The sequence below is a fragment of the Psammomys obesus genome, unplaced genomic scaffold (assembly GCF_907164565.1).
Source record: "Psammomys obesus unplaced genomic scaffold, mPsaObe1.curated_primary_1811, whole genome shotgun sequence".
Taxonomy (NCBI): domain Eukaryota; kingdom Metazoa; phylum Chordata; class Mammalia; order Rodentia; family Muridae; genus Psammomys; species Psammomys obesus.
The window spans coordinates 61,328,336-61,351,633 of record NW_026585644.1 but is presented as its reverse complement, the minus strand read 5'-3'; the positions used below and the strand labels follow the sequence as shown (position 1 = coordinate 61,351,633).

The window sequence follows — 23,298 nt, the reverse complement described above, 5'->3', positions numbered from 1 at the left end:
CTGCCTCTGCCTCTGCCTCTGCCTCTGCCTCTGCCTCTGCCTCTGCCCCTGCCTCCCGAGTGCTGGGACTAAAGGCCTGAACTACCACCTCCTGGCCTATTTTAAGCAATTATGAAGTGCTCACCGAGATTTTTTAACATGAGCTAGGTTAAAAAAAAAAAGCTTTCCTTTTTTTATGGTGCTCATGTCAGTATTTCTGGGAATTGTCTCTTACATTTCACCAGTTATTTGTAAAAGTTCACAATTTTATTAACTACTATATAAATCAAACATTGTAGTTTTGGAAATTTATGTTCTTAAGCTGATCATATTTTTCTATCTCACATTAACAGAAACTGGTTTGAACCATTTATCCTCACCTTGATGAGGATTATTCTAAATATGTTGTGTTGTTAAGTGATATAACATGTATGTGGCATTCCCCTCATATCTGAAATTAATGATACTAGTCCAGCATGAAGTGATAACATGAAGTGACCAACAGCAAACGAGATTTGTTTCTGTCCCCACTTTTCCTTGCCAGAAGTCATGGATGTATTGAGGACTGAACTTGTAGCAACAGTGGAGCCGACTGTGCTAGGCTGGGATACAGGCTGTGTTGTATTAGCTAGCTCCTTGATCGGATCAGATGGCTAGCTAATCAGACAGCTACCTCCCAATGGTCAGCAGCTTGGCTGGTGTTTAGTGTGATTTAGAGGAATAACTAATAACTAATAACAAGAAAGAATGTTCTTTCTCTCCAGCATTGACCTTATGTGTTGGATAGATATCGAACAGTTCCGAAGAATCCTTTTTAAAGACCAAAGCCAAAGAGAAAAAAAGTCTATATACATTAAAAACACATATCTTAATAAAAAATATTTCTTTGGACCCAGAAGTCCAGCTTCTTTGTATCAACAGAACCAGGTAGGAGCATGTTGCCACACTTTTATGTTTGAAGTATAAAAAGCAATCCTTTTTGCCAATAGCATGACAGTCTCTCTCTTTCTCTTTCTCTTTTGCCTTTTTGGGAGGGACACTTTTGTTTAGGTAGTTACAACTATAGACTAAAGTTCATTAAAGTAATACATATTCTAAAATATATTATTTTAAGAGTTACTTTATTGGATAAGATGCCCTTTGTTTAGAGTTGTATCAAAGGCCATGTTCATAAATCTGAGGGTACAGTCACAGCTTTGCACTGATTTGAGCTGTTATTCACTCATTGAGTGACTATGTGTGCCTTCATTATGTCACAAACTGCTGGAGGTGCTCAAGACCAAGTGGGAAGCCACATGGACAAGGATGTGCATCTTCGACAGCTGAAAGACAGCCATCAACCACTGAGCCTATCTCTGCCTGTTTTCTTCTCTTCACTTGCTAACTTCAAAAGGCATTTGATCTTTGAAAACCCTGTTATCATATTGCCCTAAAAAGGGTTGGTCAGTCTTCCTTCCTTCCTTCCTTCCTTCCTTTCTTCCTTTCTTTTTCTTTTTCTTTTTTTTTTTTTTATGAGACAATGTCTCTTTACATAGGCCTGACTATCCTAGAACTCCAGGCTGACCTCAGACTCATAGAGATTCACTTGCCTCTGCCTCTCAAGTACTAGAATTGAGGACATGCACCACCATGCCCAGCCTAGAAACTTTTCATAGACTATGAACATAGGCTTAACCATTTCGCTGTACCATGGTAATGGCCCTGATTACAGATTCTGATAACAATAAAGCCATCAGTTACAGAAACAATGGACATGTGACTCAGCAGGGCTTGGGTGTTTTGTCACATCTTAATTTATGAAGTAAGCCTCAGTACTTGTGCTTTTGAAACTTGGAGTTAAAAATAATTTATTTAGTGTGAGGATTTTTTTAACTATATAAAGAACAAATGAATTGTGTATGCTTTTTTATTTTTAGGAGCTTACAAGGATGCATATTTTTAATGGTTTATACTTAGAAAATGGAAATTTCAGTAAAGAATTCAGTAAAGAAAAAAAAATCCTAGTACAGCCAACCAGACGAACAAACTGTTTCTTTGGTCGGGGTGAAATGAGCAGAAAGCAGGGAGAGAACAAAGGCCAAGTGGTTTGAGGAGAAAGCAAATTTCCCTTCTGTCAGTTCCCAGAGGTACAGATCTGGGGTGTGTTAGAGCCGTGGCTAGGTGTCTCAGTAAGCACACGTGCAGGATGGACACACGGGAAGCATGTGTCTTCTGTTTGGCATGTGCTCCATCCGTGAGATTTCAGGGCATCTGTCCTACTGTGTGAGCACACTGTGCAGCATGCTGGGAACTTGGTGGAGAGTGGGAACGTCGCCACTGCTGACGCCAGGTCTTGGTGCGCCAGGCTTTCACCTCTGCCATTGTACCCATCTCTGCACCTGCTTCACTGGGGGATTTTGCATCACGTATTATACAGCCCATTCTGTCCCGGACTGAGTTGGAAGCCACTTTGCTCTTGCGTCATCACATCAGTCTTTGTGTTCTCAGAAAAAACAATCTTATTTTCACTACTTAATATTGTTAAGGAAGATTAAGAAGATGATATTTCTGCTTTGTTTTTAAACAAAATATTAGTATTTTCATAATTTGATTCATTAAAGGTGAACTAAATAAAGAAGGCTTATTCCAATGGGCAGAATCTTGACAGTACACAGAAACAGGTGGAAACTGCAGTGATTTGCCACCAGAACAGCCATGAATGGGACACTGAGATACTGTGGGGAGGTGTGAGCCACAGACCAGTGCTGCTGCACAGATCTGATGAGTGGCTGTGTTCCTCAACGAGTGTCCAGCCCTGTGTCCACCTCTGTGTCCCGCTGAGTCAGAGAAGCACCTGCAGGGCATCACCCCACCAGTGCCCAACAACCAGCACCCAGGTTGGCTGCTGATGTGCACATCTCCGGTGTCTGCGTCTCTCTTAACTAACCAACGCTCATTTTTCTCACCTACAAAACCAAACATGCTTCCTCAAATGGGTCAGTTTGACTAGAATCACATATTAATATTAGGTCTAGGACAGAACTTGGAAAAGAAGCATTCACTGCCCTGTGTCATAGTTACTGAGATTGTGGAGGGAAAACTGTTAGTGCCCCTGGTCACACAGCATGCTGTCCCACTCCAGGGAAGAGCTCAGAGGCCAGAGTACTTACCTAATGTAGCTGAGGCCCTGACACAGAAAAAAATAAAACCTCACTCCTGTGTTTTTTCTAGGATTCCATAGGAAGCAAAACCATGCATTAATCACCACTACATACTTATTATAATATATGATACAGCCAAAAGATGTTCTATGGAAAATGGAAATAGTGGCACTTGTCCAGTGTGCTGCAAAAGGCTCAACATGAATGAGTGAATTAATGGCTTTTATTGGATAAAAGAAAGCATATGGTTTCTGTTTTGTTTTATTCTCTTAGATAATGCTTATGAGTGGTGGCTGGGGCAGAATCCTTCACGAGCAGCTCGACGCATCTGTGCTGGTCGAAATCCAGAAGCACGTCTTAAATAGGCTGGAAAATGTGTGGCTGCCATTGTTCCTCTCCAGTGAACAGTTCGCATCACGTCAGAAGATAAAGGTACATAAACAGTATAATCTTGGGATATCAATTGGCTGGACCTAGCCAGACCTGAAATGTGAGTACCCATTGAGCCCTCACAGTCCTTCAGTGAGTGATGGCGAAAAGCTTGGAGTTTAGGCTTCCTACATTCTAATCTTAACATTTGCTACACATTCATGGCCCCTTTCTGAATTTCATTAGTTTAGTTTTCTCATTTGAAAAATAAGATTGTCATCAGCAACTGCACTAGGCCATGGTACCATACACCTGTAACCCCAGGGCTCTGGAGGCAGAAGCAGGGGGATCACTAAGTTACAGGCCCAGATAAAACAAAACGATGTCCTTTCTTAGTAACAACAGTGTGTGCTTGGCTTCTTAGCATGACACCCAGCAAAGAGAAGAGACTTCAATGTTGTCTATTAATGTAATTGGGGTTTTGTGTTGTTGTTTATTTGGGAGATTTTGGTTTTTATTTTTGAGACTGTGTTTCTCTGCATAGGTCGGGTGGCAGGTCTGGGACTAGCGCTCTGTGTAGACCAGGCTGGCCAGTAGACCAGGCTGGCCACAAACTCCCAGTGTTGTAGTATCACGCCTGGCTGGCAGTTGGTATTCTTAACATTATTACATTTTCACACAGATAACCAAGAATATACAAAAACATTCGCTGTGGTGTCACATGGGAGAAAACCCAAACAAGTTGACAATCACGCTTTCCATCTTCAGATTTCCAAATAAATATTATAAAATGGGTTTTAATATAGAAATGAGTCATCCACATGTACTGACACAAAAGATGTTATTTCCAAAAAACCTGAGAAGGTGCAGGACAGTATATAGGAAATGATCCTGTTATGTCTTCTTCTGCCTCTGTATCTTCATACACATATCTATGAACAGCCATCTGCTATATTTTTGGATGATTGTGCTTATGGGAAAAAAAGGTGCTAGAAAGATCTTCCTCCTGAAAAATACATTTGGAAAGTGAGAACTTGTACTTTTTGTTTTATAAAGCATGTTTGTCATTTGTTTTGCTTTGCTTTTATTTCTATGAAGCAAAATATTACTTTGGTCATTTAAAACATCATTATACCTAAAAAGAGGTTAGCCTGTCTGCAATTTTTGATTTTTAAACACACATGTCATTAATACTGATTAGAAAAAAAAACATGAAAAGCATGCCTCTATATTATTTTTAATTTGTTAAACTTTTGGGGGCCTACTTATCTGGAGGGATCCTTAGTCTTTTGAGCTGAGCGAATTAGGAAAAATGTATAATTAGAGCAGAGAATTTCTCGCATCAGAAAGAGCTGACTCACCTAGCAAGACGTTTTGGGAGAACTCAACGTCTCTTAGTGTTTGACGTCAGGAAAGCCCCAGTTCCTTCTCCAGACCCAGGTGAAGTGACGTTGGCTTACAGATAGTGTTTACTGCATCTTTTCATTATCTTTACCACAGCTGCCAACAGAGCAAACTGATCCTAGCAGTCTTCAGCTAAAGATGCAGAGCAATGGAAGTTGTTAATAAGGATGTTGGGGGGAGTAGGAAAGGCCTTCACATCCAAGCTTTAAGAAAGATGTAGTCAGGGATAGCTCTGGGAATCTTGCAAGAAAGATCAGAGACCCCTTTCCTCTCACCCACGGCTGTCACAAAGACTGGGAGCACGGCATCGAGCATGTTGGTACAGAGCTTGCCTGGCATGCGTGGAGCCTGGGTTCAAGCTGTAGCGTTGTTCTGTTTTGCAGATCTGGCCTTTTTAGATCAGCTGCTGGGAATATCTGTTCTGGATAATGAAGGAAAGACACAGCATAGATTTGGCGGGAGTAGTTCCCCAGGAAACGGAGATATTAAACATAATCAGAAAGCTCCCATATACAGTTGTCCCCAGTATCCAGCAGGGTCCATAGAATGCTAAAAGACCTGAAGAAGCTGAAGTCCCTTCCCTCTATAAAACAGGGCTATATTTTCATATGATTACATGCATTTCTCCATATCCTTTATATCATCTTCATATTACTTATAAAATCATAACATAAATGCTAAATAATTCTGGGAAATGGGTATAAGGAGGAAATATGTGTATATGCCCAATGCAAATGACATTTTTTTATTTGAATGTTTTGCATCTGAGGCTAGTTGAATCCATAGATGAAAAAACAGATGTGGAAGGCAGGTCTACCTTCTGCATGCCTGCGAATTATGTCTCTCCTCTAAAAATCACTTAGGGAAGATATAAACTGGCAAAAAAAAACCTACCATGGAGACCTGGGAGGCCATCATTAAGTCCAGTTTCAGTTCTCACACAAGCTGAAGTGACCCTGTCATCTGCATTTGGAGCGGTGCAGTTAGTGATGGCGCACAGGATGAAACTCTCCCAGAACATTGGCTGCAGGGTTTCATTTCTCAATCCGCGTCTCCTTTCCTGGTGACACTTTCCTATTGAGCTGACCTTTGCCTCATTTCTTAAGCTGTTAAAATACTAAACAGTTCAAACTTTGGCAAGTCTGAAAATGTTGATAAAATAATTGGTTCTACTTTTAGATACGGATGAAAGATATAGCGGATGAGCTTTTACAGCAGAGGCATGACAGGAAAATCGGAATTTGGAAGGCAAGTAATTGTATTCTTCCCCTTATAAATTCTACTCTGTCAAAGTATTACACACACTCTCACACACACATATGGACTCACACTCACTTCACATACACTCACACACACTCGTACATACCTATCTCACATACACACACACACACACACACACAATCACAGACACTTATGCACACTCATACACTCTCATACACACACTTATACACACATATACATACACTCTCATATATCCATACACTTACACTCATAACATACTATCAAATACACACTCATACAACACACTCACATATACATACACACAGAGAGACAGTCACACACATACTCCCACGTACTCTCTTGTACTGTCTCCCTCTCTCTGCACACATACACACACACACACACACACACACACACACACACAAACACATACATCCACACCTCCACTATGTTCCTGACCCTCACTGTCTAAACCTCTCACTGATGACAGTTATGTTTCTGCTGGCAGAGAGAATGGGGGTTGCACAGGGCCCTGTTCTGCAGAGCTCCTGACCTCTCATCTTTGAGGAGCATGTGGCTTTAAACATGTACTTTGCACTTGAGGCCCTAGATTAGTCCCCAGCACTGGACACCGGACACACACACACACACACACACACACACACACACACACACCCCACGTCTATTTAAGTGTGTGTGTCCTGGATTTGCCAGACAAGCTGTTCTTACATTGTGTGGTAGTCTATTATCAGGAGACTGGATTACAGAGAATGAATGAGTCATGTGATGCACAGCTGGTAAGCTAAGTCATCCTTTATACCCACTGTACCTCACGTTACAGCTTAGCTTGAAAGCAACTGCGGCAACTGTATTTTGGAGACTATTAGGATCACTGTATTTGATGCTTTGGTAGTGATATCTTATTTACTTCTTAGCAAGTATGATGAGCATAGTCCCATTAGCGAGTCTATGAGCTCCCAAGGGTTTATCCTCTAGAAGTCATGAAAACTGAGACCCAGGCCATCCGTTCAAATTAGTGAGCAAAGATAAAGGTTTATCCTCATGTTGGAGGAATGCATGTAGCAGTCAGGAAGCCCTCTTCCCCATCTGCCTCTTGAAAGGAGGCAATCTTTTGAAAGGTTTGCTTCTGCTATATTTTTATAGAAACACTAAGTATAGTGAGCTTATATTTTATATTATTGTGATTTATATGTTGCATTATTTTCTATTTATTTAAATTATAGGTTTTAGTTAAATGACTAAGTTTTAGTGTCTTAAGACCCAGGTCTTAAGACAGCCTTTTTTGAGTGGGTTTTAAATAAACAAGCCACTTTAATCCATAGTTGTTCCTATTTCTAGGGCTGTAATCTTAATATGGACCAGATGTCCAGAGTCTTAAGTTTTTGTCCAGAGAACATGCCATGTGCCTAACTACAGTGATAGCATCTATGCACTGTGTCTGGGTTAATGGCACCATGACTCACCCAGACTGCCTGGAGTTGCTGTCACCTCCCAGTCCCAGCTCCAGGCCCTTCTCTGTCAAGGCTGCCCTCCGGGCGGAACTCATTACTCTTTCCTCGGTGTTCCTTGTGCATTTCTTGCAAAGCTCTCAAACACTTGTATTGATGGTCACATGTGTGATTTGTTTCAAGGAACTTATTTAATGCCTTGTCAGTAATGGCATTTGATCATTAATAGAATTTGTATACCCGTCTAAAATGTTGCCTTTGGAGTGCTGCTTCCCGTATAGCTAACAGTGACACTGGGAACCCCAATAGAGGTGAAATTTATTTTCAATATATAAATTTGGTAAATTTAATAAAATCTATTTATGTTTTTGTATCTGAGAGAGTAAAAGAAGTTGAATATGTGACTTGAAATGGGTAAAATATTTTTTGAAGTTTATTTCAAAATTGTTACAATATAAAATAGACGTAGATAAAATACTTTAAGCATTATTATAACATCATGGGTGCTTCAAGATTTTACAATATGTAAAATAAAATCTTCAGTCAGAAGAATTTCATTACTAAGAAAAAAAATTCTAACACTCAAGGGCACACCTCTGTGAAGGTAAGGCCAGCCTGGTCTTCATGGTGAGTTCTAGGCTAGCAAGGGCTACATAGTAAGGTTCTGTGTCAAAACAACGAAAGAATTATTAGTAGCCCAGAAGTGAAGTTCAGTGGTAGAGTGCTTGCTTTGCATGCACAAGGCCTAATTTAACATGTTTATAAGTAATAATGTTAATATTATTAATTTATCATTATTAATTAAAGGTCATAGTTTACTAAAATGGTTCAAAAGTATTCCATATAAAAACATGAGTAGAATTAAGGCAAATTTTCAACTTATAGACTTATTTGACTTTCAGAAAAAGAATAAAAGAAATAATTTAAAATTATGCAATTATGATAAATCATAATGTAATTACATCTAATCATAGCACTGTGATTACTCTGTTCTATTTGTTCACTGGTCCTGAAATATAAAAATTTTTAACTATGTGTAAATCATTCAGTAATTTTTCTTCCTTGTCTCTAAAAATCATGGAACCATTAAAAAAAAGAAGAAGAAGACAAAAGGCAAAGAATCAGGGGAAAAGCTGTCAAATTCTGTTATATCCATACCACAAATTTCAGTAGCCAAAGCAAAAGAAATAGAAGCTGGTGGTTTTAGTCTAATTAAGGATGTGATCGCTGCTTTTGGAACTTGCCTGATTTCCTGTGTTGTTTTCACAGCCTGTGGCGAGTAAGTGGATCTCTTCATCCTGTGAGATTATTGCTTTTCGTAAAGCATTATTGAATCCAGTCATAGCAAGGCAATTTCAACGATTTGTGGCCCTGAAAGGAGATTTATTGGAAAATGGAGTACTTTTTTGGCAAGAAGTACAAAAGTTTAAGGTACTGTATTTGGAACTGGAGAAACCCCCTTCTGTTTGAAGAGGTGGAGCATTAAGAGAGGAGATGTGTATCTGGCACTTACGGATGTGTGTAATATATCCCGATATTGCCAATTTCCTTTATGGTAATATTTAAACATTGTTATTGTCCATTGTCTAGAGACACTTCTTGCTATATAATGGAGAGTACTAGGGAGGCCCCCAAATGACGGTGTTTGTGTTTTTGAGATAAGAGCATGCAGCATGGTGCAGTGAGTACACTTCTGTAGAGTGTCTTAGCTACGCCTCTCCGTCTCATGCTTCTGTAAATGCACCACACGCTTTTTCCCTGTACACATTCCTGATTGGTTTATCCATATAACCAAGACCTTTCTACAAGAATTCTTCCTAATCAAGTGTACAATGATAACCAAAGATACTGGATTACAGGAGGACTGACAGGGACAAGGGCGCTATTCTGATAGAAACAGTGGCCACATTCTGAGCCAAAGAAGTAAAAGGATGAGGAGCAAGGAGTTAACATAAGCAGTGGCAGCTTGTTTTCAAGCTTACATCTTGATGGAATCATATAGAGTCTTTACTTTTAATAAGAGGAGACTTTGTTTTGCTGTCTAGATATGCATGAGAGGTATCTAGCCCCCTCACAAATACTTCCAGGGGTATGGGCTTATTTTCTAACAGGCAGCTTATTCTAGCTCATTGCAAAAGTGTGGGGAAAGAATAAACTTTAATTAAGAGAATAATAATTTCTGTTGGATCATAAGTTAAGTGTGTCTTGAGCAACACTAATGGGTTGTTCAATGTGTAGTTGCTCAGTAAAAACCAAGTTTTCTCCAACATACCATGAACTTAATTTTGTTGCTTTCCTTGGTCTCCATTTTAATATCTCTCCTGCAATATAGCTTCAAACTTTTAGTGATGCTCCTCCTTTGGCCTTGTGGTGGTTTGAATAAGAATGGCCCCAGAGGCTCATATATGTGAGTGCTTACTCATTAAGGAGTGGCACTCCTGAGAAAGGCTAGGTGTGGCCTTGCTGGGGTGAGGGTGGCGCTTTCAAAAACCTCAAGCCAGAGTCAGTCTCTATCTCTGTCTCTGCCTCTGTTTATGTCTCTCTCTCTGCCTGAGGATCAGGATATACTTTCAACTACTGCTTCAATACCTGCCTGCATGCTTCCCACCATGATGATAGTGGCCTAAACCTCTGAAACTGCAAGCCAGCCCCTAACTGAATGTTGGCTTGCTTATAGTGTCTCTTCATAGCAGTAGAACAGTGGTGAAGACAGAAGTGTGTACCAGGAGTAGGACATTGCTGTTACAGGCTTGACCATGCTGCTTGTTGACCAAATACAGACTTTGAAACTTTGGATTATGAAAGTAGATAATACTATAAGCAGGGATTAATAGCCATACTAGTAGAACCACAGAAAACAGTGGTGCTGAGAGCAGTTTAGATTGTGATGGCCCAGCTCAAGAGCTTCCAGAGGAGAAGACTATTAGGAAGTGGCCTTAAGACCATTCTTATGCTATTTTAACCAAGAATGTAACTGCTTTCTGCTCTTGTCCAAAAAAATCTGGCTGAGGCTAAATTGAAGAGTTTTGGTATTGGCAAAGGAGACTTCAAGACAGCTTGGTATTAACTGTGTCACGTGGTTATTAGTGGCCATTCTTAAGAAGATCTATAATGAAAACAAGTGTCAGGAAGTGTAACAGAGGCATGGCTTGTGAATTCCAGAGGGAAGAGAGTCATTTAAAGACCCTTCTCCGTGTTGCTTGCTATTTTGAGTTGAGAGTCTGTGAACTGAGGCTGAAGAGTCAGCTGTGAATAACAGGAGACCATCACCACTGAAGAAAAAACTTTAGCTTTGCCTAGGACAATTAATGCTGACCAACAGAAGAAATTCGGGGTGACTATGAAGAGATCAGCATCACTGAGGTAAAATCTTCTGAGAATGTGTCCTCCGAGTCAGCACACAGAAGTCATGTTCTCATATTGGCTGCTGAACTTGGTAGTATAAGAGTCACCTGTGTGGTACTGATTTGGAAGGCATGAAGGGGTCATGGAAAACAGCTGAGGCAGAGCACTGTGTGACAGGGCTGAAGTCCCTGAAGAGAGCCCCAGAGGGGCCACTGGTGAAAGTATAGCCCAGTTGTAGCGGAAGACCCCAGCATTTTGGAGCTGCCACTACCACGGGATGACCACCAAGGACAGTGGAGGCGCTGGAGTCCAGGAGACAAGCTGTGTTCTACAGAAGGTGGACCTGGAGAAGCGGCTCAGCCCTTTGTAAGACCCAGAAGACTGTGAGTGAATTCCAATAATTGGATGTCAAGATTTTTTACACATTTGGAGTTTGGTTGTGCTTTTTTCAGATTATGACTGTGCCCTGGTTCTTCCCTCTTGAAGTAAGAAAGTATTTATTTTTTATTTGACAGGAGGCCACAGTTGAGAGACTTTGAATTAAAAAAAAAAAAAAAAAAAAAAAAAACTTTGGAATTTAAAAGAGACTGTCTATTTTCAAGAAACCGAATTTTTAGGTATTTGAATTTTTAAATACTGTGGGACCTTTAAAATTTAGAATGTTATATTGTGTTCTTATTAATGTTAGGTCTTGGGAATGAATATGAAAGGAAAGTTGTAACAGTGGTGTGTTTGTGTGTCAAGTTGACACGTTATGCCAGATGTCAACTTGACAAGCTAGAGTCACTGAGGAGGAGGGAGCCTCAGTTGAGAAGATGCCTTAATGAGATCAGGCTATAGCAAGCCCTTAGGGCATTTTCTTAAATAGTGATTGATAGGGAAAGACTAGCCCATTCTGGGTTGTTCCATCTGGGCTGGTGGTGCTGGGTTCTATAAAAAAAGCAGGCTGAACAAGCCTGTAAGCAGCACCCCTCCATGGCCTCTACATCAGCTCTTGTTTTTAGATTCCTACACTGTCTGAGTTCCTGTCCTGATTTCCTTTAGTAATGAGCATCAATATGGAAACATAAGCCAAATAAACTCTTTTCTCTCCAACTTGCTTTCTGGCCATGGTGTTTTATCACAACAATAGAAATCCTAACTAAGACGAGGCCCTTGAGTGCTAGGATTATAGGTATGTGCTACCACACCTGGCCGGCTGTGAAGTTAATAATCGTGCTCTGACTTTATATCACCAGGACCAAAATACATGCAAGAACAACTTAAATCAAGAAGGTACTTATTTTGGCTCATGGTTTTAGACATTCAGTCCATCAACTCCTGATGGTGTGTGGAAGAACGCTAGACACTATGGCAAACAGGAAGCAGAGAAAGGGAAAACATAGGAAGGAAAATATAGGACAGAATAACCCCAGTGTCAGATCTCAGTGACCTGTTTCCTCTAGGAAACCCGTTGACACCACCTCCAAAGTATGATGCTTTATACTTCGGATCCAGAAAGCAGCTGTCCTCATGATCTAAGCGTCTTTGAGACAACTGCCATAGATACAACAGAGCTCTATCGTAGCAGTCCTTGAGGTGTTTCTTAATCCAATCAAACTGACAAGATTAATTATCACAGGGACTAAATTTTCTCATCCAAAAATCATAACCATCAAGTGTGCCAGGCATTATGCTCAATTGTAGGGGTGAAAGAGTGAGTATTATGTACTTCTCTTCCTCAGGGCAGTGGCACCTATGGAAATAAATAATAAGAGGGGGTGTCAGTATGACCATGTTCTGATGAGGTGTGGCTGAGATGGAGAGGTCAGGAAGACCTCCTCCTCATCAGAATATGATCTACAGAGATTAGGAAGGTCTCAGCAGGATGTTGGCTCTTCAAGGAGTGTGGCAGCTGCACAGCATTCTAACAAATAGCTTACTTTGAAAACTTGTTTGGAGGCTCTAGCAGGGGAATGCAACTAAAGCCTTGATGGAAGAATGGTCATTCTCCACAACTGACCATACAGCTTTGGGAGAGGCACATGGAGTGATTATGGAGGAGCCAGATGCCCACCTAGCCAGCCAGGTCTGCCAAATCATCCTTGCCAACCAATGGGTTGCCAACTAATATCACAGTCAGATTGGTTTATACCATAGCTGACTTTTATTGTTTTCCATCTGCTAGGGATCATTTTAATTTTTTTCTTGTGATCATGGATATATTATTCACAAGAATTCAATGATATCAAGGGTGTTGTGGTTAGCATTTTACAGCTGAAGATACCAAAACACAGAAAAGCTAAGAAGCTCATGGAGGGACAGAGCTTGGATTTCAACCAAGCCATTGTATTGCTGAAGCCTATGTCAGACACAAAGCTGTGCTACTGAAAATAGGCAGAGAGAGCTAAGGAAATCTTGGTCAAACGTTGTTCTAGATTATGAAAAATCAGAAAGAACCAAGTCTACAACAGGATATCAGATACAGACATTGATTCATCTCCACAGTTAATAAAAATCACTTAGGAGAATGATTAATGATGTTTATCTATTAATTTCTTTAAAGCTAGTTACTAGGCAACAATATAGCTTCATATAAAATGTGTGTTCATGTGAGTATCTGTAGAGAAAGAAATGACAGACTGTCTTTTAATCTCTCAAGTTATTGAGTCCACCCACTGACGTCAGGGCTATGCTGAATGCCAAGGATACAACAATGAGAGTGTTCCCTCTCAGACCTACTGTATCTAAAGAGAGACACATGAGCAGGTGAACAAGCACATTCAAGAAAATGAGTAGAGTTACAGTGGAGGAGTTCAGGATATTAGAGATGTTAGGGAAGGGGTAAGTGTAAAAAAGGAACTTTTATTCTCCGGAGGTAATTGTCTTTGAGGCTTCCTGCCTCATTCTGCTAACCCAGGCCTAGTCCTGGAAGCTTCTTGCCTCTATACAGTCTAATCGAGGCCTAGAATGCTTTCAGCCTCTGAGACTTACTGCTGAATAAACTCACTACTGCATGGTACTGGCATAGAAACAGAATGGTGGATCAATGGAATCGAACAGAAGACCCAGAAATAAACCCACACACTTACGGACACCTGATTTTTGACAAAGATGCCAAAACCATACAATGGAAAAAAGATAGCATCTTTAACAAATGGTGCTGGTCCAACTGGATGTCTACATGTAGAAAAATGAAAATAGATCCATACTTATCACCCTGCACAAAACTGAAGTCCAAGTGGATCAAAGACCTCAACATAAAACCAGACACATTAAATCAGCTAGAAAAAAAAGTGGGGAATACCCTAGAACTCATTGGCACAGGAGAAAACTTCCTGAACAGAACACCAACAGCACAGGCTCTAAGAGCAACAATCAATAAATGGGACCTCATGAAATTGAAAAGCTTCTGTAAAGCAAAGGACACCGTCATCAAAACAAAGCGACTGCCTACAGATTGGGAAAGAATCATCACCAACCCTCTATCTGACAGAGGACTCATATCCAATATATATAAAGAACTAAACAAGCTGAAAAGCAACAAACCAAGTAATCCACTTAAAAAATGGGGAACAGAGCTAAAGAGAGAATTCTCTGCAGAGGAATATCGAATGGCAGAGAAGCACTTACAGAAATGCTCAACCTCATTAGCCATTAGGGAAATGCAAATCAAAACAACCCTGAGATTTCACCTTACACCCATCAGAATGGCCAAGATGAAAATCTCAAGGGACAACACATGCTGGAGAGGTTGTGGAGAAAGGGGAACCCTTCTCCACTGCTGGTGGGAATGTAAACTGGTACAACCACTCTGGAAATCAATCTGGCGCTTTCTCAGACAACTAGGAATAGCGCTTCCTCAAGATCTTTCTTATTCTTTCTGAGCTCTGGGCTAGCTGGTTCAACTTAGCTGTGCTGGCTCAAACTCCTCCCCCAGATGACTTATTCAATCTGGCTTTTCTCTCTGCCCCTGATTTGCTCTGCTTGACCTCAAACTAATTCCAGTAACCAGCTCTAATCTCCTGGCTCCTTCTTATTCTCTTTCTCATTTAGTCTTCACCTGAGTCTAGCTTGATCTCACTCTGCAACCTGTCTATTACTGTCCCAGTAAAGCTGCCTCTTCTCTCATTTTCTGTGTTGCTCCCTTAAGTCGCTTCCCTCTCCTCTCTGTTCTCTTGAGAGTTGGGCATGTGACTAAATTAAATATTACTTTCAAACATAAGTGCTTCCTTCTACAAACTAACTTCACCTTCATTGTTTGGGATTAAAGACTTGTATCACCAGGTCTGGACCTAAGCTTCTCTTTACCTGAAACTTGCTCTGCATCAGGCTGGCGGGAACTCAGATCTTGCCTCTGTCTCCTGGATTAAAGGCATGTTTGTATTCCAGCCAGATCACACAGACCTAGAAGGTCTTTGGATATGATATCTTGCCAGAGAAGCCATGTTCTGAATTAACATTCTGTTTCCTGGCTGAAGGAGTCACACAAAAAGCTTACCTCAGCAATAGGTAAGAGTTAACTGGGCAGGAGCCTTTAATCCCAGCACTCGGGAGGCAGAGGCAAGTGGATGGATCTCTGTGAGTTTGAGGCCAGCCTGGTCTACATGGTGAGTTCTAGGTCAAATTGGGAAAATATTTCAGTTATAATTCTAACTTCTATCCCATCACTCAGAATTAATATTTTCTAACATGGCAAATTTGTTTTTACTTCACAAATTTATATTCTATAGTTAAAGATCAAGTTCACCAAATAATCATATAATAATCCTGCTAGTAATGGTGAACAATGAATATTTGGTAACATACCAAACTTATGCAGTACAAAAAGCTTTTTCTGAGTTGATAATAAATTGACTAGACATGCTGTTTATAATGTAATATTAATATTAAGCTTTTTATATATAATATATGGTAAACCCTACATAAAATTTTACATGACTGGTGCCAAAAAAAAAAAAAAAAAACAACCCAAAAACTTCTTTCTTTGATATGCTAAGGCATCTGTTACCGTGACTGATGTTCACTGAGTACTTAGTAAATGTTAGCTTATTTCTGGCCTCGAATTACAAGTTTCCAAATTTGTTTCCTTTCAGCTGATTTACAAAGCAAAATTTTTGACAAAAAAAAAAAAAAAAAAAAAAAGCTGTAATTCAAGCCAAGCTACCTGTTTAAAAAAAAATATGGCTCTCAACTATGGCTTTAAAACTACAACATTTTTAAATGTACTATCAATACTTTAAAAATGCTCTTGAAGGAATAATGTGCTGATGTTATGTCTGAGATACGACATGACACCTTCCCCTCTCCCTCTGCGCGTGAGCTCGTGTGGTGAATGCTTGGTCACCAGCAGGAGGCACTGTTTTGAGAAGGGGCCTTGATGGGTTGGGTACTCCAGCGTGATCTTGAAGGACATATGCCTCAACCCTGGCCCCTTTCTCATTCAGCCAAGGGCTGTGGCCTTGAACTTCTGGAGCCATACAGCTAATGGAGGACCCTCACCCTGACCCCAGCAAGCTTCTTTTTCTTGTGTTTACCCACTGTGCTGTAAGAGCAGCTCATGCAGATGGTGTGGCCAAAGCTGTATGAACACTAAGTAATTGTAAGGGCATTCTTGTTTGCCAACAGCAGGCAGACTTGTACTGGTCCTCTTGTGACAGCAGTCAGGATAGAAAGCTTTTATATCTACCTTTAACCTGTTAGATGTATATTTCTGGTGTACTGCTAGGACTCTGTCACAACATTTGAGTAATAAGCTTTCACGTGTCTTTTCCATGGAGACTAATGTGGCTCAGTGCCTGGCTTGGAATAGGCATATAATATAGCTATTAATGGGTTACACTAGGTGCTAGCACTGTCCCTGCCTAGGGAGAGAAGTGACAGAATTAAATAAAAGTAAGGCAGAGTGTTAGGCTCCTGAGTCTAAAAGAAAGGGTTTTTAGATACTTCTGGCAAGTTTCTGGGCCTTCACAAGCCAAAGCTAAGATGTGTATCCTGTAAAGCACTCTGATAAAATGCCAATCACACTCTTTGTTCAGGATCTGTGCCACTCACATTGTGAAGACTCTGTCATTCAGAAGAAGATCACAACCATCATCAACTGCTTCCTTAACTCCTGTATCCCACCAGCTCTACAGATAGATGTTCCAGCTGAGCAAGCTCAGAAGATTATTGAACACAGGAAGGAGCTGGGGCCGTATGTGTTCCGAGAGGCACAGGTAAGAGGCGGCAGTGGCTGAGCATGTGTTGAGGCACACTAGCAGTAAAGGCACCCTTTAAAGCTTTTTTGTCGTTCATGTGTAGGAAGATCTTAATATCCCTGGTACTGCAATTTGCTTTCTTCAGTGTAGATATTTTTTTGCCACTAAAAATATACAAAACTCTTATCTTACATACTGTTTTCCTGGTTATGCCATAAATAAAATTAAATAATATACTTTGACTTTTCACAGTTACCATTTTTAATCTACAAATTATAAAAACACTCCAGGTAATTCCTCCTTCCTTTCCCACTCTTCACATCCCCTTTTAAAATATCTGCTACCACAGAAATGTGTAAAATACATGTATCTTAAAATTTGTATATTTCTAAATATTGAAATATTCACATAGCTAATAAAATAAGTGAGAGATTTGAAAACTGTGCCTCTATTAACCTGCTCAGGTTACTTTTTTTTAAAGATAACTAATAGAAAACATTGACTTGGTGAGCATTATTTACTTGCATTTTGAAAACCCTTTTTGGTGATGTTCTTCCTAAAAAGCGATTAAGAAAAATAAGTTATATGAGGGGTAACGAGGAAGGCCATGTCACAAGCTAAGTGACACGAACCAGATTTGGAGTGTGATTGTGACAGCTCTGCAGCATGGGAAGCAGCCATTATCCTTTGGCAGCCATTTGGCAGCCAGCTGTGTTCAAGTCCTCTAAGGTACTGCAGTGGACTCACAATCCCAACTATGCATTAAAACGGGCAGAGAAGGAATCAAAGATGTGCAAGAGGAAACAGAAAACATGAAAGCAGAACTGTAGCATCTGCTCACAAAAAGATCTTAGCAACTGTGTCTTACCTTAACAGTCCTGACAAGGCAGAGCAGGGCATGCCCTGTGTTTCCAAGATCAAACTTGCTTGCTTGCTTGCTTGCTTGCTTCCTTCCTTCCTTCCTTCCTTCCTTCCTTCTTCCTTCCTTCCTTCATTCCTTCCTTCCTTTCTTTTTCTTTCTTTCCCTTCCTTCCTTCCTTCCTTCCTTCCTTCCTTCCTTTCTTTCTTTCTTTCTTTCTTTCTTTTTCTTTCTTTCTTGTTTTTTCTATTTATTTATTTTGTATCCCAGATGTAGACCCCTCCCTCATCTCCTCCCATTCCTACCCTCCCTCCCATGCCCCTTCCCTAGTCCACTGATAGGGGAGGTCCTTCTCCCCTTCCATCTGACCCAAGCCTATCAGGTCTCATCAGGACAGGCTGCATTGTCTTCCTCTGTGGCCTGGCAAGGTTTCTTCCCACTCAGGGAGAGGTGATCAAAGAGCCTACCACTGAGTTCCTATTCCCCTTATTAGGGAACCCAAATGGAAACTAAGCAAGCCTTTGGGCTTCCTCTGAGCAGGGGTCTAGGTTCTCTCCATGCATGGTCCTTGGTTGTAGTATTGGTCTCTGCAGGCCCCCCTGCGCCCAGGTATGTTGGCTCTGTTCTTCTCCTTGTGGAGTTCCTGTCCCCTCCAGATCTTTCTATCTCTCTCTTCTTCCATAAAGATTCTGACACTATGCCCAAAGTTTGGCTATGAGTCTCAGTATCTCTTTTGATACTGTGGAGGGTAGAGTCTTTCAGAGGCCCCCTGTGGAAGGCTCTTGTTCTAGTCTTTGTCTTCTCCTACTTCTGATATCTATCCTGTTTGCCCTTCTGAGTGAGGTTTCAGCCTCTTTTCTAGGGTCCTCCTTGCTGTTTAGCTTCTTTAGGAATATAGATTTTAGTATGTTTATCCTATATTATATGGCTAATATCTACTTATAAGTGAGTATATACCACATGTGTCTTTCTGCTTCTGGATTACCTCACTAAGGATCATCATTTCTAGTTCCCACCATCTGCCTGCAAATTTCATGATTTCCTTGTTTTTAATTGCTGAGTGGTGTTCCATTGTGTAAATGTATCACAATTTCTGTATCCATTCCTCCATTGAGGAACATCTGGATTGTTTCCAGATCCTGGCTATTATGCATAAAGCTGCTATGAACATAGTTGAGTAGATGTCCTTGTATGGTTTAGCATCTTTCAGATATATGCCTAGGAGTGGTATAGCTGGATCTTTTTTAAAATTTAATTTATTTATTTATTTATTTATTACAATTTATTCACTTTGTATCCCTGCTGCAGCCCCCTCCCTTGTCTCCTCCCAGTCCCACCTACTCTCCCTCTTCTCCCCCTATACCCTTTCCCTAGTCCCCTGATAGGAGAGGTCCTCCTCCCCTTCTATTTAACCCTAGCCTACAAGGTTTCATCAGGATGGCTGCATCATCTTCCTCTGTGGCCTGACAAGGGAGGGGTAGGTGATCAAAGAGCCAGACTGGGTTTATGTCAGAGACAGCCCCTGTACCCCTTACTAGGGAATCCCCTTGGAAACTCAGCAGCCAGTGGGCTTTCTTTAAACAGGGTTCTAGGTCCTCTCTGTGCATGGTCTTTGGTTGGAGTATTGGTCTCCACAGGCCCCACTTGGCCCAGGTTTTTTTGATTCTGTTGTTCTCCTTGTGGAGTTCCTGTTCCAGGTCTTTCTGTCTCCCTCTTCTTCCATAAGTACTCTGGCACTTTGCCCAAAGTTTGGTTATGAGTCTCAGTATCTCCTTTGATACCCTGGTGGGTAGAGCCTTTCAGAGGTCCTCTGTGGATGGCTCCTGTCCTGTTCCTTTTCTTCTCCTACTTCTGATGTCTATACTGTTTGGCCTTCTGAATGAGGATTAAGCATCTTCCCTAGGATCCTCCTTGTTGTTTAGCTTATTTAGGAATATAGAGTTTAGTATGTTTATCCTATATTATATGGCTAATATCCACTTATAAGTGAGTATATGTCATATTTGTCTTTCTGTTTCTGGGTTACCTCTCTCAAGATGAGCTTTTAATTGGATTACTTGGTTTGTTGGTGTTTAACTTCTTCAGTTCTCAAGATGGCATCTGGTTGTGCCATTCTGTGCTTAAAATGCTTCATTGTCTCAAATAGAGAACAGAATAGAGCATTCCATAGAGCAGCATCAGCTTGCTACACACCTGTGGCTACGTCTCTCCATACTTGTTCTCTGCCCCACCCCCAGTGCTGGTCACTGAATTAGCTATAGCTCCATAAACGGCCTTTTCTATCTTAGTCCAGAGCTCTGTGCAGCACCATCTTTTCTCCTGTGTTTGTCCCTGTCATAGGACTTCTAACACTAAGTTTAAGTGGCTGTCCTCGTGTCTGACCCCCTAGATTGTAAAGTGTGTGAGGGCAGAGTGTGTTTCTCATCTTTGTGGTCTAAATGCAGAGTAGGTATTTATTTCTGACCATATGGATGTGTGAGATTTGTCATGGTGGAAGAATGTAAAATCAGCTCCAAAATGAGAGCAAAGTGGGACCAAAGGGCTGAGTGATAATTGCAAGGCATCAGTATAGCCTCTGCACTTCCTCATACTCACGACCAATAGCCTGAAGCTTTCCCACTCAGCCAGGCTTCGCTGACCCCTTTATTAATACAGAAATATTATTCATCTGCTGGTCCAGATGAGCAAGGTACTCCTATGTCCATTAGTACATTTTCTTAGAATTTGGTTATTTTTTTTAAGGTTCTGCATGTCCAGGAAAATGTATATTAACAACCAATATTCACCTCAAATCTCAATTGCATCTTGGGGGATTATGATATTTTTATGCCTTCTGTTGAAAACCTGGGTCCTGATAGGGTAATATTTACAGGAAAGGCCATATATGATATACACATATTTGAGCTGAGAACGTCTTGGCTTTTACAGAGATAACTGAGAAGGACGATTAGTAGATGCCATCTAAAAGAAGCCAAGCAATCAGGCTGAAGAGACTCATGACATACATCATACTTACACACACACACACACACACACACACACACACACACACACACACACATACTTTAAGAGTTTCGTATAATGTGCTTTTATCATATTCACAGCCTCTCTCAACTCTTTTCAGATCTAACCTGCTTGCCTACCCATCCAACTTTGTCTTTTTTTTTTAACCCTTTAAAACCAAATTTGTGCTGCTCAAATAAATTTGGATGTGTGGCTACTGAAGTATGGTCAACCTATCAGGAACTACCTTCTCAGAGAACACTGACTGTCTTTCTCCCAGCAGCTAACCGCTGCCAGTGGCTCCACCTCCAGGGACAGGGTAGTGTGCCCAACTCCCATCTCCATGCAGGAGTTTGGAATGGCTTGGGCTTACACAGGTGTGGTACGTTCTGTCAGCCGCTGTGAGTCCATGGGTGCCGCTGACCTGCTCTGTCCAGAAGACACTGTTTCCTTGCAATCCGTAACTGCCTCTGGCTCTTGTGTTCTTTCTGACCCATCTTCTGCTATGATGCCTGAGTCTTTGCAGGAGGGAATGTGGTATATATGGTCCATTTAGGGTTGCGCATTCTACAGTTTCTTATTCTCTGAACCTTGGGCAGTTGTGTGTCTCTACTGCAAACAGAAGCCCCTCTGATGAGGGTTGGGAAATGCCTTAATCCATGGGTGTAGTGATGCCACTTGGAATCAGTCCACTAAGGCATCCATGGACATGGCTCTCCAAATTTTATGTTCATGCTCCTAAGAAGCTACAGAATTCAGTAACAAAATTATATTTTAAAAGGAATGAATAATTTTAGCAAGTAATTATATTCATGCCTAGAAAAGATGAGCAGTGACTTGTGCTAATTCAGGACTCAAACACTGAATTTGTTTAAAAAAAAAAAAATTCTTCTTTTTACCTAAAAGTTGGCCGGAAGCCTAATGGGATGGCTCATTTTTCTTCAAGGCATTTGGTAAAGGCCACTCTTAGCCATAAGATATTGGGTTTGACCTGATGTGGCTTGTCCTGCCTCCTTGGAAGTATGCCTGTGCAGCTAATGTGAAACTCTGGCATGGGAATCATAGTGGCCGCTCTGATCTCCATAAACATGACAATTAATCACTTAATGTGCAGCATCCTCATGAAAAGCATTGGTCTAGGATGCCACTTTACTTTTAAAATGCTACTTTTTCTTGCTCTCACATAAAAGAGATTGTATCATTTAGAAGTTACTCAAGATCTATTCTTAGATCTGCAGCTTTAAGAGCTCTTCCAAAGGCAAAATCCTATTTCCTTTCTCTGAAAGACAGAGAAGGGTGTGGGGGAGTTTCCCTTGATAAACTAAATGCTTGGAATACTTGCCTAGAACTGCAGTGTGTAGCTGACTAGCTGGGGCAGTTTAAAAAGAAAACGTCAATTTCTTATTTTAAAAAACCTAGTGGAGGGGCTGGAGAGATGGCTCAGTGGTTAAGAGCACTGTCTGCTTTTCCAAAGGACCTGGGTTCAATTCCCAGCACTCACATGGCAGCTTACAATTAATTGTCTGTAACCCCAATTCCAAGGGATCTGACATCTTCACACTAAAGCACATAAAATAAAATAAAATTAAATAAATTTTAAAAAAAACTAATGGAGTCTTTATTAATGCAACCAGCTGGTTAGAGAAACATAAAGAATAAAGTCACTTTTAAGTGTACTGTGTGAGTGTTTCATAGGACTTCTCATTGGTGGTAAAAACACTGATGATAAGCATGTGCTGAGTTTACTGTACTAAGAAATCTGCAGACAGGAAGGTATGGGAGACACAGTTATATTAAGGATAGAGAAGTTAATCCATTATTGTGGCATAGTACAGTTAAGTTAGTACATTTGTAGAAAATGGTAATCTGAGACATATTTTTTTTTATACAGATAACAATTTTTGGGGTTCTGTTTAAGTTTTGGCCACAATTTTGTGAGTTTAGGAAGAATTTAACTGATGAAAAAATTATGAGTGTTTTAGAGAGAAGACAAGAATATAAGCAGAAACGGAAAATGTCAGAGTCAGAGGAAGAGAAGATTGGAAAGGTAAGAATCCATTCTCCATGTAATCACACGTATAAAAGATAATGTGGTATGATTTATAGAAGAAGGTGGGCTATGGAAATATGCAGAGGAGTTACAGAAGTTACTGAAAAGCCATCATTCACAGCTCTCAGACTAGTCCTGAATTTCCCAAAACGGATGTCTGATGTGTTCTGTTCTTCTTTGATACCTCTAGGCAACACCAGCACCTTCCATCCACTGGAATGATGATGCTCCTCTGTGTGTGTGTGTGTGTGTGTGTGTGTGTGTGTGTGTGTGTGTGTGT

At 40.7% G+C, this 23,298-nt stretch overlaps 1 protein-coding gene across 6 annotated transcripts in view; it reads left to right on the top strand.

The window, feature by feature from the left end:
• The window catches only part of Rgs22 (regulator of G protein signaling 22), a 116,462-nt gene that overhangs the window by 87,074 nt on the left and 6,090 nt on the right, over positions 1-23,298 (top strand). For 4 of the 6 annotated variants that reach the window (XM_055620255.1, XM_055620265.1, XM_055620284.1 and 1 more), the window contains 6 exons: positions 744-906; positions 3,393-3,551; positions 6,072-6,140; positions 8,852-9,013; positions 16,945-17,124; positions 22,860-23,015. In XM_055620255.1, coding sequence (XP_055476230.1) covers positions 744-906; positions 3,393-3,551; positions 6,072-6,140; positions 8,852-9,013; positions 16,945-17,124; positions 22,860-23,015 — 889 coding nt within the window. Of the gene's footprint in view, positions 1-743; positions 907-3,392; positions 3,552-6,071; positions 6,141-8,851; positions 9,014-16,944; positions 17,125-22,859; positions 23,016-23,298 lie in introns of those variants that run through there. The other 2 variants (XM_055620274.1, XM_055620292.1) reach the window with 2 other exon arrangements.